The sequence below is a fragment of the Chelonus insularis genome, unplaced genomic scaffold (assembly GCF_013357705.1).
Source record: "Chelonus insularis isolate UGA/USDA-ARS -01 unplaced genomic scaffold, ASM1335770v1 contig_330_pilon, whole genome shotgun sequence".
NCBI lineage: Eukaryota > Metazoa > Arthropoda > Insecta > Hymenoptera > Braconidae > Chelonus > Chelonus insularis.
This window is the reverse complement of record NW_023276499.1, coordinates 205807-219395: the sequence shown is the minus strand read 5'-3', so window position 1 is coordinate 219395 and position 13589 is coordinate 205807. Positions and strand designations below refer to the sequence as shown.

The window sequence follows — 13589 nt, the reverse complement described above, 5'->3', positions numbered from 1 at the left end:
TCTTAGTATTCGATATTCGTAATGACTGATGTACTTTCGTCACAACCCTTAAATTTCATTCTCATATAAACTTCATTAAGTAATGTAGAAAAAATTGGCGCCAATGTAAATTATTATGTCGCAACATCGGATTTCTTCAGAACTAAGCACTAAAAAATTTATAATGATTTTTCTGGTAAATTAAATTCCTCCAAGAGTATAGTCAGTAAAAAATACTTCCACAATTTTTTAATCTTCATTACGAATAGTTTAATTTAATCCCTTTTGATGTTTAATATAAGTAATAATGTTCATCATATCAAAGGTAATTTTGAGAGTCATGCACATACTTTATCTCAGGAAAAATAAAGAAGCTTTTTTCCTGCAAGCTTGAATAAAAAATTGTACCATACTGTTCTATCAACCATAACATCTATAATCGTCGAAAATAACAGTTATTTTTTGATTGGTTACATAGTAAACCTATGTATTAAACTTTTTGTCTGAATTTTATATCATAGTTACATACTGGCATGAGCTATAGTCACTTACTAGGCATGCATAAAGTTTTTATGATGTTGCATTGCATACAAAATGATTCAAAAATAAGTTGAGATATACATATAGTCATTATATGACAATTATAATTGTCTTGAACAAAAATATTTTTATAGAATGAAATTCATGTTACATTTTATTCAATATTATTTGTATTTTTAACTCAGTTTTATTGAAATGTGCATAACCATAATCCTCATCAATTGTTTTTTATAGAAAATAATCAAGAATGTATACACTTCGATATATCTTCTGACAAATATATAGTGTGATTATTTATTTAACGACAGATAGAATGATATTAGATACTTAGTAAACATACATATCAAGACACGTGTCACATTTTGAAAAAAAAAAGAACTTCTCGATATATAAAAACATCAAACATTAATCTTTATTTAATTCGTAAAAGACATCAAGATAATCAGGGGAATATGGGTTGATTTTTCAATCGACGTGTAACGAAATCCTCGAGTCATCACTCAATAAATACCAGAATGTGTCTACAAATTCAAAGTCATCTTGTGTACTTTGATGATAGTTTTATTAAATACCCTCCAATCGATTGATAAGTGGTGGTAATATTGCTTAAGATTCTCATTAATTTACTTTTGTTATTTTTTATTAATATTTTTTAAATGAAATTAAATGCAGAAAGTCTTTTTTAGACTCATTTAATGAAATTATAAATATTGTAGTTTGATAAATCAGTCAGACTTTCTTAATCTTTGTTTATGTGAATCAAACTTGAGATCTGGGTTGGCTGAGTCGCGTGGCAAACGCGTGCACAATGTCAGTGCGTGCAGCTCTCTTTATGAATACAACCATCAGTTCTATAGAACTTTATTCTTCGTCTTCACTTGCACGCATCAATGCATCCTTCAACGACTGACCACTTAAAAAGCTCAACGAACTTGCTTAGTCGTCCATGGATAACTTACTGTACTGGTGATTGCCGCGTCTTTATTACTTTTCCGATTTAGATTTATTGAGACATAATGACCCATAACAATTAGTTATGGGTTATTTATATTTATTTATCAAACGATTATAATGCTAACTTCTTAGCTAATATATTTTATTTATTATTTAAAAAACAAATGAGAAAAGTTTTACTTTCACACAAACCTTGCATTTTTGTTTTATAAATATTCATTCCAAAAGGAATAAAAATAATTTTAAAAAACATCTATGGTATGTGAGAAATGAAAAATGAAGTTTTCAACTTCACAGGCATTTTTTTAACAAGATTGAAGCTACATGATACTTGAGAAACGACCACAAATGAAAACAAATTCAGAAAGAAGATCGGATTGAATTTTAAGCTGAACGTATTTATTAAATAAATAATTTTTTTGTGATATTAAAAATAAATCATTCCTAAACTTATCTCTCTGATTAATTATTTTTAATTGATTCTCAAACTGATGGTAAGAATCACTGGATAAGAAAGTACACTTAGCTCCATCATTTTGGTATAAATAAAAAACTTTTTTGCTGCTTACAATAGAATTTATTCTTTCTATACTCACATAAATAATTAGAGACTATAATTCACTTATGATGCAACTTTTTATCATTGATTTATGCTTATACATTTACTTATTCAATTACTTCATTTAGTTAATTAATTAATTTTTTATGTCTACAAACAAAAAAAAATTCAGTTACTCCTCTACATAGTATTTTCTATTAATAAATTAAATAAATTACTAATGATAATATTTTTTTATTTAAAGAAAGTGATATTAGTTCAGGCATATAATTATTAACTTTTTATATTACTAAATAAACACATTGTAAATAATTGAACAAGTTATTGTTGTAAGTTAGAAAAATGTACAAGAGAACGTTCAATATTTCCCCGCCCATCAGGACGTAGTGTGAGCGACACTTCCTCTCGGGGGCCTTAATATAAAAGTATTAAACCGTCGATCTGTTGCACCGCGAAAGATACACCTGCCCACCCTCCTACTTGTTATGCGTGCCATAATTAGACCATACGCGATCACTTTATGCTAAATAATAATAAACTGGTTGCATTAAACTCACGCTGACCGCGAACATCAGCAACCCATCTTATTTTCCACACAAATATTCTTACAGTTGGTCATTTTTTATTTACATTACTGTATACCATACCATATATATACAAAAACTAATGCACAATATAATTCATACTTTCACAGTTTAAGGATATTAATGAGCACTTGTTTCTTTTTTGTAGTCTATTTAATTTTTTTTTTGCTTCAACTAAAATGTCTACCTTTTTTATTGCAGTTGTGATGCATAAGGACAAAGAGGAAAATTCTCATCGAGACACTCACTATCGAGCGAGAGAAATGGCTGCACTTGCAGCTTATGATCATCATCATCTGGATGGTGAAATGTTTTTACAGGTAATTTGTGAGGTTTTTATTTTACAATCTTACATTAAGAAGAATTTCCACCTTTTTTGGTTGCCCTTTTTTTCATTAGAATCGTCACAAAAATAGCAAAATGATACAACTTGTCATGATGATTTTAGCTTATCAAGGAATTCTCGATCATTAGCACAACTAATCAACGTCAAATTTCATTGAAATTGGCATAGCACATGATACCTTCAAGAACACAAATTTTTTATCCAAGCTTATTCAGTTGATTATGACTCAAAGTCAAGCTTAAATCTAGGAAAGAAAACGTGATACTAAGTCCAAAATCCATCATCACATTTAGAAAATTAATATAGAAAGAATGAATCAACATAACTCTAATAACTGTTGCTAATAAATAAGATTAAGTCTGGATCAACCAAATTATTGAAGATCACTAAACTGTAAATATATGAATATATTTATTGAAGTAGTCAATAAAACTTGACACCATGTATTCATTCAGTTCATCAATCTTCAGCAGCAGGATCTATCCTCTTTTATATCCTGGCAGATTGATCGATGAACTCAAATCAGTTTCCCTTTCGTTATAAGTAAACTCCCTATCTATCTTTACATTATTTCATATCAAAACCAACAACTTTATTTTATGTACACGCGATCGAACAATCTCATTAGACTAAAATTAATGAACAAAATATTTTAACATCTAGATTATTAGAGGCCAGAAAGATTTTGAAATGAAGGTGTTTACCTAGTAAATAAAGTGTTGCGCATTAAAGATCTTTATTTGTAAATAAGATAAAAGTATTATTCCGGAGTCAGAAGTCTTGAGACGATGATGTTGTGTGCAGAAAAGGCGCGTGGATGTAAGAGTATAGATGTACCAACATGTGTATAAGAAAGAACGATATATCCGGCTGATGAACCGGCTATGAAACCCAGCTGTACAAGGTGTCTATGCCTCCGAAGTAAAAGAAGGGTATGCGGATTAATGGTAGAGTATCATGCGATGCTATTACACTCTCGCCGTCGCATTTTAGGTAGTGTGCACACGTAGTTGGTATGTAATACTTACACTTGGGGAAATAGGAATGAATAAAACCTATAGTCAAGTATATATAAAGCTTCAACAGAGAACGTGCCGGCATCTATAACTGTCGGTTATTAATTGTCAGCTCGTTAATTACGATTTTCTTATGCCTCCGTGCCTGAAGCCAATTGCTAAACAGGCGCCTGTGACGACTACATGAATGACAGACTGGACGTGATCAACACTTTCGTTTTCTCGCCTGATAAATAAGTTCATTTATTTCGATATTGGAAATAAAAAAAAATCCTTGATGTCAAGAAAATATTTTTTTCATCATATTTTATGCTTTTTTTTTCATTGCAATACTTTGCACATCAGAATAAAGCCTAGCTCATAATTCTGAAAAGTTTGGTGGTGATGGCGAGCAAGTTGTCATAAAGTGGATTTACAATCAAGGTTTATAAAGTTTATGAGGATCAGCGGCAGCGGAACCTTGGGGTCTTGGTGTGGGTGTAGGATTGTGTGCACATAAGTGAGAAAGAGAACCAGAGGACTTGAAGAGAAAAAGAAGGACTTGGAAAAAACGAGAGGCCCTGCCACGAGCGTGAGTTCGGAGAACGCGAATTATTTATACGAAGCATCGAAGCACAGAGTAAGAGAGTAAAGAAAAGGGAAAGAGAGAACTCCGACCGAGCCTTGATTTCCATAAATCAATAGGCAAGGTACATCGTGGGCTTCTTTCGGCTGGATCGTTACCGCCGCTTCGTACCTTGATGGATCACCTCATATGCATTTTTCTTACAAATTGCAAATGTCGCTTTGTAATCATCCACTTTTATCATAGCCTCGAAAACATTGACAAAAGATTTTGTTATTTTTCTTGCTTTTTTTGCTTTAATTTCATATAAATATTTACTTATGACTCTTTAATATCAGTTTGTAGACTACTGGACCATTAAAGAATTTTTCCAAGTCCTAAGATCGCTACTTTACTATCTAACAACTTGAATCATTTAACAAATGAGTGTGATGTTTTAGTTGATAATTTATTAGTTGGTTGTTTTAAGAAATTTCTTTAACTTAAAATAGCATATTCCAAGCAAGAAAGTATGTTTAATTTAAAAGAATGTTTCACTGCATAAATTACAAGACAAGTTTCTTTAGGAAAAAAATAAGGGAAACGTCAAGATTTCTTAGGATAGAAGAAGGTAAGTTGAACTAATAAGAAACAAGAGAAAGTTGGTGGTGGTGTATCTAAGGGAAGAAAAAGGAACATGCGATCAATACAAGAAGGACTAGCGGTGCCAGACCAAGGCGAGCCTCGTCGCTTACCAACCTTACCTTATATCATCCCAACCCTATTCCTCAGTTCTATACAGTTGGTGGTGCGCACTACCCAACCTAGTCTTGTTTTACCTTCAAATCACCCCTCTGGCATTGACTCACAGCAACTGTCTGCTTCGAAACGGAATTCCGCTTCCCCTTAAGTCTCAACCTAATTCTTAGCCTATCGTCACTGATTGTAATGCAAATCAGTTACAAATCAAAACCCTACTAATCTTAATAAAGTATAATATTGATATATACGAAGAATAAGATTACTTTAACAGTTTCAAAATTTTTAAGCTAAAACAGATACTTTTCTATTAATAAGACCGAAAAATTCATCAGGTACTCACGAAATTGGTCTGTGGATATACGTGCGATCGTGCTTGAAGTCAAATGCTCGACCGCCAAGGGCTAGACATGCAACCATCAGCAACAAGTGAGACTTTAGTACACGAGAAAAGGACCTTATGGTCCTACTATTTACGAAAAAAAAACTACTGCACAATATACATTGCTTTAAAACAGCTTATAACTTGTGTTGATAAAAAATGATAATGAGGATCAGGTGATAGCAGTCATTGCACATTAGACCTACGTCTGACCAGCTGGTGTCAGTGACTTGGAATGATAGCGTTTACAAGTTGATTATAATCCTTACCATGTTTGATATCAAGCTGTACCATCAACTATTGAAGCAGGTGAAATTGTCATGGAAGGTTAATGTTCTTCAATGATAACGACACTGGTACAATGATGGTCATAACGATGATGATAAAAGTTGATTAATCACATATCTGATGGGTTTCTTAATTCTATCAGCACAAAGATTTGTGAACAGCTATTTGAAGAAACTTTAAGTGTAATAAAAAAGCTTTCTATTATTCATGATAAAATAACTAGGAACATCAGACCATTTTTTCTCATCGGCCATATTTAAAGGTTGGATAAGGAAGCTTTAGATTTTACCAAATCAGATTAGAATCAGAAGACAAGGAGAGGAAATATTGTAATAGAAAGATCCCACCCCCGGTCTTACTTAATCTAACGTAACCTGTGGTAAAATTCACCCTTAGTTGGTTGAGGGAACCAATGGAAACCCAGCATCCCTGCGCATGCGGAATCTCCATGGATTCCATTTTGCGTGACGATATAAGCTTCATGTAATTATCTTGCTGCAAAAATCTTTGGTTAACAAATCAAATAATTTGACGTTGATTAATTGAATAAAGAACTAGCGAAAGATTAAATGAATAATAATAAAGACTTATGAATACATTTAAAGAAAAAGTAGCAATGAAAAGTATTTTATCGTACCTGGTACGATGGAAGACTTATAAAAGAAAACAAATACATACATATTTAGTCTAGTATATAGAAACGATTTGGAAGTTGATTTGAAACTCAAATCAATAGAGTAGGCTGTTAAAACTAAATCGGATATTTTGAAACTCGAGTTTGACAAGCAATAAAATCATCCAGATACGACCAAAGTGTTAAAATGTATGCGTTTCACTAGCAAATATACTATCAGTTAAACCGATAAATGAGAAAACTTTGGAACAAACAGTTTTGCAAATTCCGATGTAAATTGCATGACTGAAAACACTACTTCCAAAAGCGTCCACTCTTTGCTTAATGATAAACAAACAAAATTATTTAAACACAAAATTTACTGATAAAGCTAACAAGCAAAATGATTGCATTCTATTTTTATTCAATTAGGATTTTTTTTTCACTGCTATAAATCGATGATAATTCAAGAGGTAATTTACATCACTTAAAACGTGTTGACGACATCGTTTTCTTGCATGATAAGTCTTCATGTGCTATCAGCATTTTTCTCTTCACAAAACTCTTGATACACTTAGATAGAGATCAATATAGTGTGTATCGTCCATTTCTGTAGCGTGACATCAACAAATTTGCTGGTAGATCTCATGAGTATCTTCATTTTTTTCTTCTTATTTTTTTCGGCTATTGTCCTGGCAATAAACTTATCCCACAGATACACTGAATGAAAAATAGTATATCATCTTTCAAAAGTTTATTATTTTCAATGCGTAACTGAGTTGTTACCACCGCTTCCTCATAAAAAGTCATGTTAATATTTTGTTTTTGTTCTTAGGCACTGAATGGTTTCCTGTTGATACTCACTTGCGATGGAGAAGTCTTTTTTGCAACACACAGCATAGAGAACTACCTTGGGTTCCATCAGGTAAGTCAATCAGGTTCTTATAAGACTTAAGCAAATGACAACTGCCATCAACTTTATGAAAAGCTTCTCTGCACGATTTCACTCGCGTGACATACTGATGTTGTCGTATTATATATAGAGAGAGATACATTCATTGCTCCTTGCAAAACGATTGTTCGACCCGATGACAATAGCGGGTGTGTCCAATTTAATTCAAAGGCTACCTAGAGGTCTATTATGCCAACGTATTGATAATATTACCCTAATGTTATATATTTCTGACTTTTCTATTTAGATATCTCCTTCCTGTACCTTCAGTTCTTTTCCCGTGTACTCTCGGTCTTTCTTATTCACACCCAACATCGTCAAGTCACGCCATGTTTGTCAAGTTTACTACATGTGTCACGTTTACACGCGCGTCAACCTGTACCAGGATGTTTCTCATACAATATATATATGTATATATAGACTCATGTCCTGAACAATTTAATGGTTCAAACAGTGATGTGCGTTGCAGGGTATGAACTTCGATATATTTATCCTCCATCACTTTGCAAATTTAGAGTTTGTATAGCTGTAATTCTTATTCAGAACTGGAATAAGGTGGCTTGATGGATAGGTGGTTCGGTGATAGGAGGGTAGAAATTTTTTGATTAGGGAAAATAGTGAAATGCCAAGTTTTATAGATTAAATAACTTTATTTATTCAATTATTTTAAATGATGATTAGTTAAAAGTAAGGACAATTTTTAATGACAAATAGTTGAAAATAAATGAAGCAAGAAGTCGATGGAGTTATGTGCATTGAAAATAAATATATTGTGTAAATTATGCAACACTTTCTATCAACAAAGGATAGCGGAATTGTTTTTGTGGAAGATATTAGTGTCATGTATACACAACTGGTCACGGCCGATTTGATGGTGAAGAGTACCATAACGATAATGACAGCACGAAACCCACCTGCAAAATCCGCTCATCGTAATTCACCCCGCGGGTGTCATTTTATACCGGCAGTTAGTGTATTTTTATTTTTGCATCTCACGCGATAAATATAGCTGCAAAAATGGCCTAGAAGTAAGAAAACAACTCGCTAATAGCATCTCAATATATATGATAAGAACAATGATTCTATCTAATTTTTAATACCTTCATATACACTCTTATAAATGAAAAAAAAAACTGTTCAAAAATTTATAAACTTTATGTATTTTTAAATAAATATATTCTTAAATAATATAAAAATGAGCATTGATTGAATTGATTAATTCATGTAAACACTTTATTTTCATTGAAAATTTTTATCAATAGTAGTTTATGATACAAAAAAAAAAGAAATACAAAAAAAGCCAAAATTCTTCCAAACAAAAAGCAACTTTTTCTATTTAAAAATTTATAATAACCAATAGAAAAATAAATCTTCACTCTCTCATATCTCTTTAAAGTATTTTCGTATAATTTATACCTGAGTTCTCGGTTAGTTTATTAACTCTTCTATTTTTTAGCTGGCATAAAGTATGCAACATAGTCATAACTCATTGGCATAATTGAGAGCTCAACCTCATACTCGTCCTTGTAAAGTACGTACATCCCAACGTGGGTTTCTGATATGTATAGAGCTGCTACATGCTCTATATTAATAAGCTCATTGGATTAATTATCATTACGTGCCTGATTTGTTTCAATTTGTAAGGATCCTTTGATCACGCCGAGCCGTGTTTCCATCGTTTTACTACACATTCACCAAACTCATTCGACCCGTCGATACGTTGCTAAATCTTTGAATTTTTTTTGTATGTGAACTCTTATTTATTTTCATATTTACGTGTGTACTTCATTATTTCATTATTCATTACTTTTTTTATTTTATTTATAAGAAATATTGCTTACACATAAATATTGAATGTTAATGTTTTTATCTTAAGGTTTTTATAAAAATAAAATAGAAAATTATTGATTTAAGTTAATATTTAAAAAATATAAAGAAAAGATGAATAAAATAACAGCCCTTTACATCATAATTGCATCAATGAATAAAAAACGAGTGACATTCAAATTCAAAATTCATTTGTGGACAATTTAATACACACATTTTAGACCAAAGTTTCCACAACGGTAAGGTGCACAGCAATTGGTGGAATGGCACTAAAAAGAATAAAATAATGAATAAATAACTAAATATCATTTTAAATGGAATGAAATTAATGGAATGTGATCGCTTACTGAAGATCCATATCCAGCACAATTTGATTGACCCGGTTCTTGTGGTGGAATTGGACGCATGGGTGCTCTGAATCCTGGAGGAGCAGCAAGAGCTTGGCCTGGTATGCAAAAGTGTCTCATTGGTTGACACATTTTCGAGCAACAGCTATCATGTGAATAACACTGTATTGAAAAAGAAAAGTTATCACAATAATTCTCGGAATAAAATATAAAAATTTAATTAAAAATTATTTTCAATGATTTTTAGTGAAATTCTTTAAAACAATTTTCAAATAAATAAATAAAATCAGTGATATCAATATATTATGTTGAGATAAATACGATGTAATTTACCTTTTGACCATTTCGTAAACACATTCTTGAATCTGTAGCAATCATCATTACTACCAGAGAGAAGATGACCAAGAAAAGACACGTTTTAAAAGACATATTGTAATATTGATCAGTAATCAGTTATTAAATTTGTGATTAAATAATAAGAATATTTTTAGCAATACTAATATAACGTCGAAGTCTAGTTAGTTGAATAGTCTTCAGGTAACTGATATGATAGACTACCTAATTACATAGTATTTATATGTTTGCCTAAAATTTATTATCAGTAGTTGATGTGGGAAATTTAGTTCTTATCTTATCAAGCTAAAATGTCTAATTTAGGAAAAACCTTTATTATACGTACTAACTTCTGCCACCATTTAATGAATAATTGAGTAATAAATCATTTTTTATTTGCTTTGATACTGATGTCATTGTTAATATGGAATCAAAATGGGGGCTCTATTATTTTTGATATCATCAATATAATTTAGCAAATTTTATTTTTATGTTTTTCCAATTTGTTTATAGTATTCATATTAAAATGAGTATATTATAGCTCAGATTTAACATATTAAATGACGGCGATTTTTAGTTGAAAACTAGAGTGACATTATTCATTACAAAATAATGAAAAAAATTGAAATACCTTGAAATTATCTATCGTTTCTGTATGTTCAAGTGTTATCAAAAAGTTTTTGGGGAATTAATGGACTTATTGAATACTCTCAATTTATGAAAGATACATAAGTATTAGACTACTTATCTTTGGACATTCTTCTTACTGTTAAAGTAATTATGATCAGAACTTTATTCGCATTTTAGACGAGGAAAAACCCAGTATTATGTTTTCGAGGTGTTGTTACTGTGAGCTACGATGAATCATTTTTTAACCAAATTTTTATTTTTTTCATGTAATTGATCAAATGAAAATTCGAATAATAAAATATGCGGTAACAAAAGATGTGTCAATAAAGGCCCTTTGAACCCAACATAGAACGTAAGTTATGTATATAATTCAATTGAAATGTTAAAAGTCAATAAAAAAAGAAGCTGGAGAATATAATTAAGCAAGGATGAATAAGAAAAAAACATCAGGGTGGATGAAATTCTTTCTTCCCAAGACTTTTCGTTTTTTTTTATTGAAAAATTTATTATAATCGCATATAGACTAATCGATAAGATATATTTTATTGATAAAATGTAATTTTTATGTTTAAATATATTTTTTCTTCAAAATAATCCTTCCGACTTAAATCAAACGGAAGAATCTTCTCTTTTTCCTCTTCCTCTTAGAAGGCAATCCTTTCCAAGACCCTTTGTCAATTATTTATCAAAATCCATCTAACATTGACCAAAAGTTCAAGAGCGCCACATAAAATAAATTGTTGATAAGTATTTGATGATTTTTTCGAAAATCTACCGTCGATTCTAAATATTTAACAATTATTTTATAGAATTTTGCTTATGCAATAAAATTGTGCAAACCAATGTCAATGCAATGAAAGAGTCTAAGATATGCATGTTGGACAAATTTTTGGGCATATCAAGGTTTGTGCAAGCTAACAAGTTTTCGTGAATAGCTGTGTACAACAATATTTGTTTACAAATCATTTCGAAATTAAAGACCTTACAGTTTTTATTGTTTTAGCTGTTTATAAGTAATTTTTTGAAATATTTAGGATTATTATAAATAAATATTTTTACTACAGAATAGATACATAGAATAAAATTTTAATATTTAGAGCTTTCTTAAAATTATATAAAAATACATCAGGAAGGTTTTGTCAATATAGAAATGAGTCTCAAATAAATTGGAAATTGAATTATTTATTTTTTTTTTCATTGTTTTGTAAAGTATGAAATTACAGAAAAAGTTTTTTTTTAAAAATTGTTAATAAAATATAATTCGTGGACAGAAATCAAATTTTTAGGGTGATTTACATTGGTTTCCATAGCTGCCACAATAGTATGGTGCGCAGCAATCCATTGTGTGACACTACAACCATACAATTAATTTACTTATTTATTTTTGAACTAATGATAAATATGAAATAGTACTATATTTAATTAATTATTAACTTACGGGTGATCCAAGTCCTGCGCAGTTGGTTTGATTTGGCAATTGTGCCAATGGTGGAATGAATGAAGGTGGTCGGTATCCTGGTGGAATTATTAAACCACCTGATGGTCCAGAACAACGCGCTCGGAAAGTCATACATACACCACTGCAGCAGGCCTCCCCCGTGCGACACTGAAAATTATTTTTATTTTTTAAATTTTTCATTTTATAATACTAAAAAAAATTAAGATGTATGCATTTTTAACGTTAAAAAGTAGTTTATAAAAGTATCAAATCACTACTCCAAAATGAAGAAAAATTTTTTATTAATAAAATAATGAATCAACTTACATATTCTCCAGCTTCTGCACATCCTCTTTCACCAGCTTTAATCATTGTTACTGCTAATGATAAACAGACAATGAATAATAGGATAGCTTTGAACGCCATGATTATCTAGTATGGTTGAAGTTAAAAAAAATTTTTAATATATTGAGTAAATATAAAAAAAAGATTTATTCTTCGTTATATTTTTGCGACTATGCTTTCTGTTAGAATTCTGCAGTTTTTATATCCTCAAAAGTTATGAATGAGGACTACTCATCGACCAATCAGAACACTTTATTTGGGAATTTCCCCATCTTATCTTGACATTATATAAATTTGATACACTCTCTTTTTATTTGAAAATAAACAATTAATTGAATTAGATACTCGACCAAGTATGAGCATAAATGATTAATTCATTTGTAAAAATATTAGCTATCTCTTTTATCAATTAATTTCTTTCAATAAACCTTCTCTCTCCATCGTTGATACCTTTATTAATATTTTTATTCATTTTATTCTTTTTTTTTAAATTTAATATTGAATATTTGTGACCACACATTATTTTTTTATAAAAATCGAATTAAAAATGGATGAATTTTTTTATTTTGTCAGTTTATTTTTCAATAATCTGAATTCTTATTATTTACATATATTACTTACAGAATAATTAAATTGATAAAGAACTGGAATTCCCAATTACGTTTACTATTTACAACAAATTTCCGAAAATTTCGGCAGATACATCATAAAAATAATTCTTCAAATATTCAAGTTCAATGAATTCTATCTAGGGAAATCCCACATTGATACAATTTATAATGTTGTACTTTAATTTAATTTTATTAATAAGTTTACATTGAAGTCAGTGATATAAGCGAATGATTATTCATACAAATTATTTAAAAATATGATTTACACTGCTGACTATAGTTTTCCCAATAATAGGGCTCACAGCAAGAAATTTTCATGTACTGCAATTCATCATTAAAAATATTTTAATCTGATCAATATATTCCATCAATTAACCGAAATTAATAATTTTTTTTATACTAAGTATGATGATAACTAATAGGTGCTCCCAATCCATTACACTCTTGTGAACTTGCCATAATGGATAGTATGAAAATCATCATTATCATAACGAAAAGCCAGATTTTGTAGAACATGATGCAAGTGATATAGATTACCTTTA

At 30.3% G+C, this 13589-nt stretch overlaps 3 protein-coding genes across 3 annotated transcripts in view; 1 reads left to right on the top strand and 2 right to left on the bottom strand.

Annotated features, from left to right (window-relative positions):
* Positions 1-13589, top strand: part of ss (spineless) — a 77620-nt gene that overhangs the window by 54640 nt on the left and 9391 nt on the right. The window contains exons 3-4 of the mRNA XM_035081944.1: positions 2818-2936; positions 7400-7489. Of these exons, the coding sequence (XP_034937835.1) occupies positions 2818-2936; positions 7400-7489 (209 nt within the window). The remainder of the gene's footprint in view (positions 1-2817; positions 2937-7399; positions 7490-13589) is intronic.
* Sfp93F (Seminal fluid protein 93F) lies at positions 9445-10236 on the bottom strand. The gene is made up of 3 exons (XM_035081947.1): positions 10024-10236; positions 9691-9852; positions 9445-9612 (listed from the first exon to the last, which is right to left on the bottom strand). Exons 1-3 carry the CDS (start codon positions 10117-10119, stop codon positions 9547-9549), a joined length of 324 nt encoding a protein of 107 aa, XP_034937838.1. The 5' UTR covers positions 10120-10236; the 3' UTR covers positions 9445-9546.
* On the bottom strand, positions 11816-12595 carry LOC118066141 (uncharacterized). Its single transcript, XM_035081946.1, has 3 exons — positions 12419-12595; positions 12092-12259; positions 11816-12004 (listed from the first exon to the last, which is right to left on the bottom strand). The coding sequence occupies exons 1-3, from the start codon at positions 12515-12517 to the stop codon at positions 11936-11938; spliced, it is 336 nt and encodes a 111-aa protein (XP_034937837.1). The 5' UTR covers positions 12518-12595; the 3' UTR covers positions 11816-11935.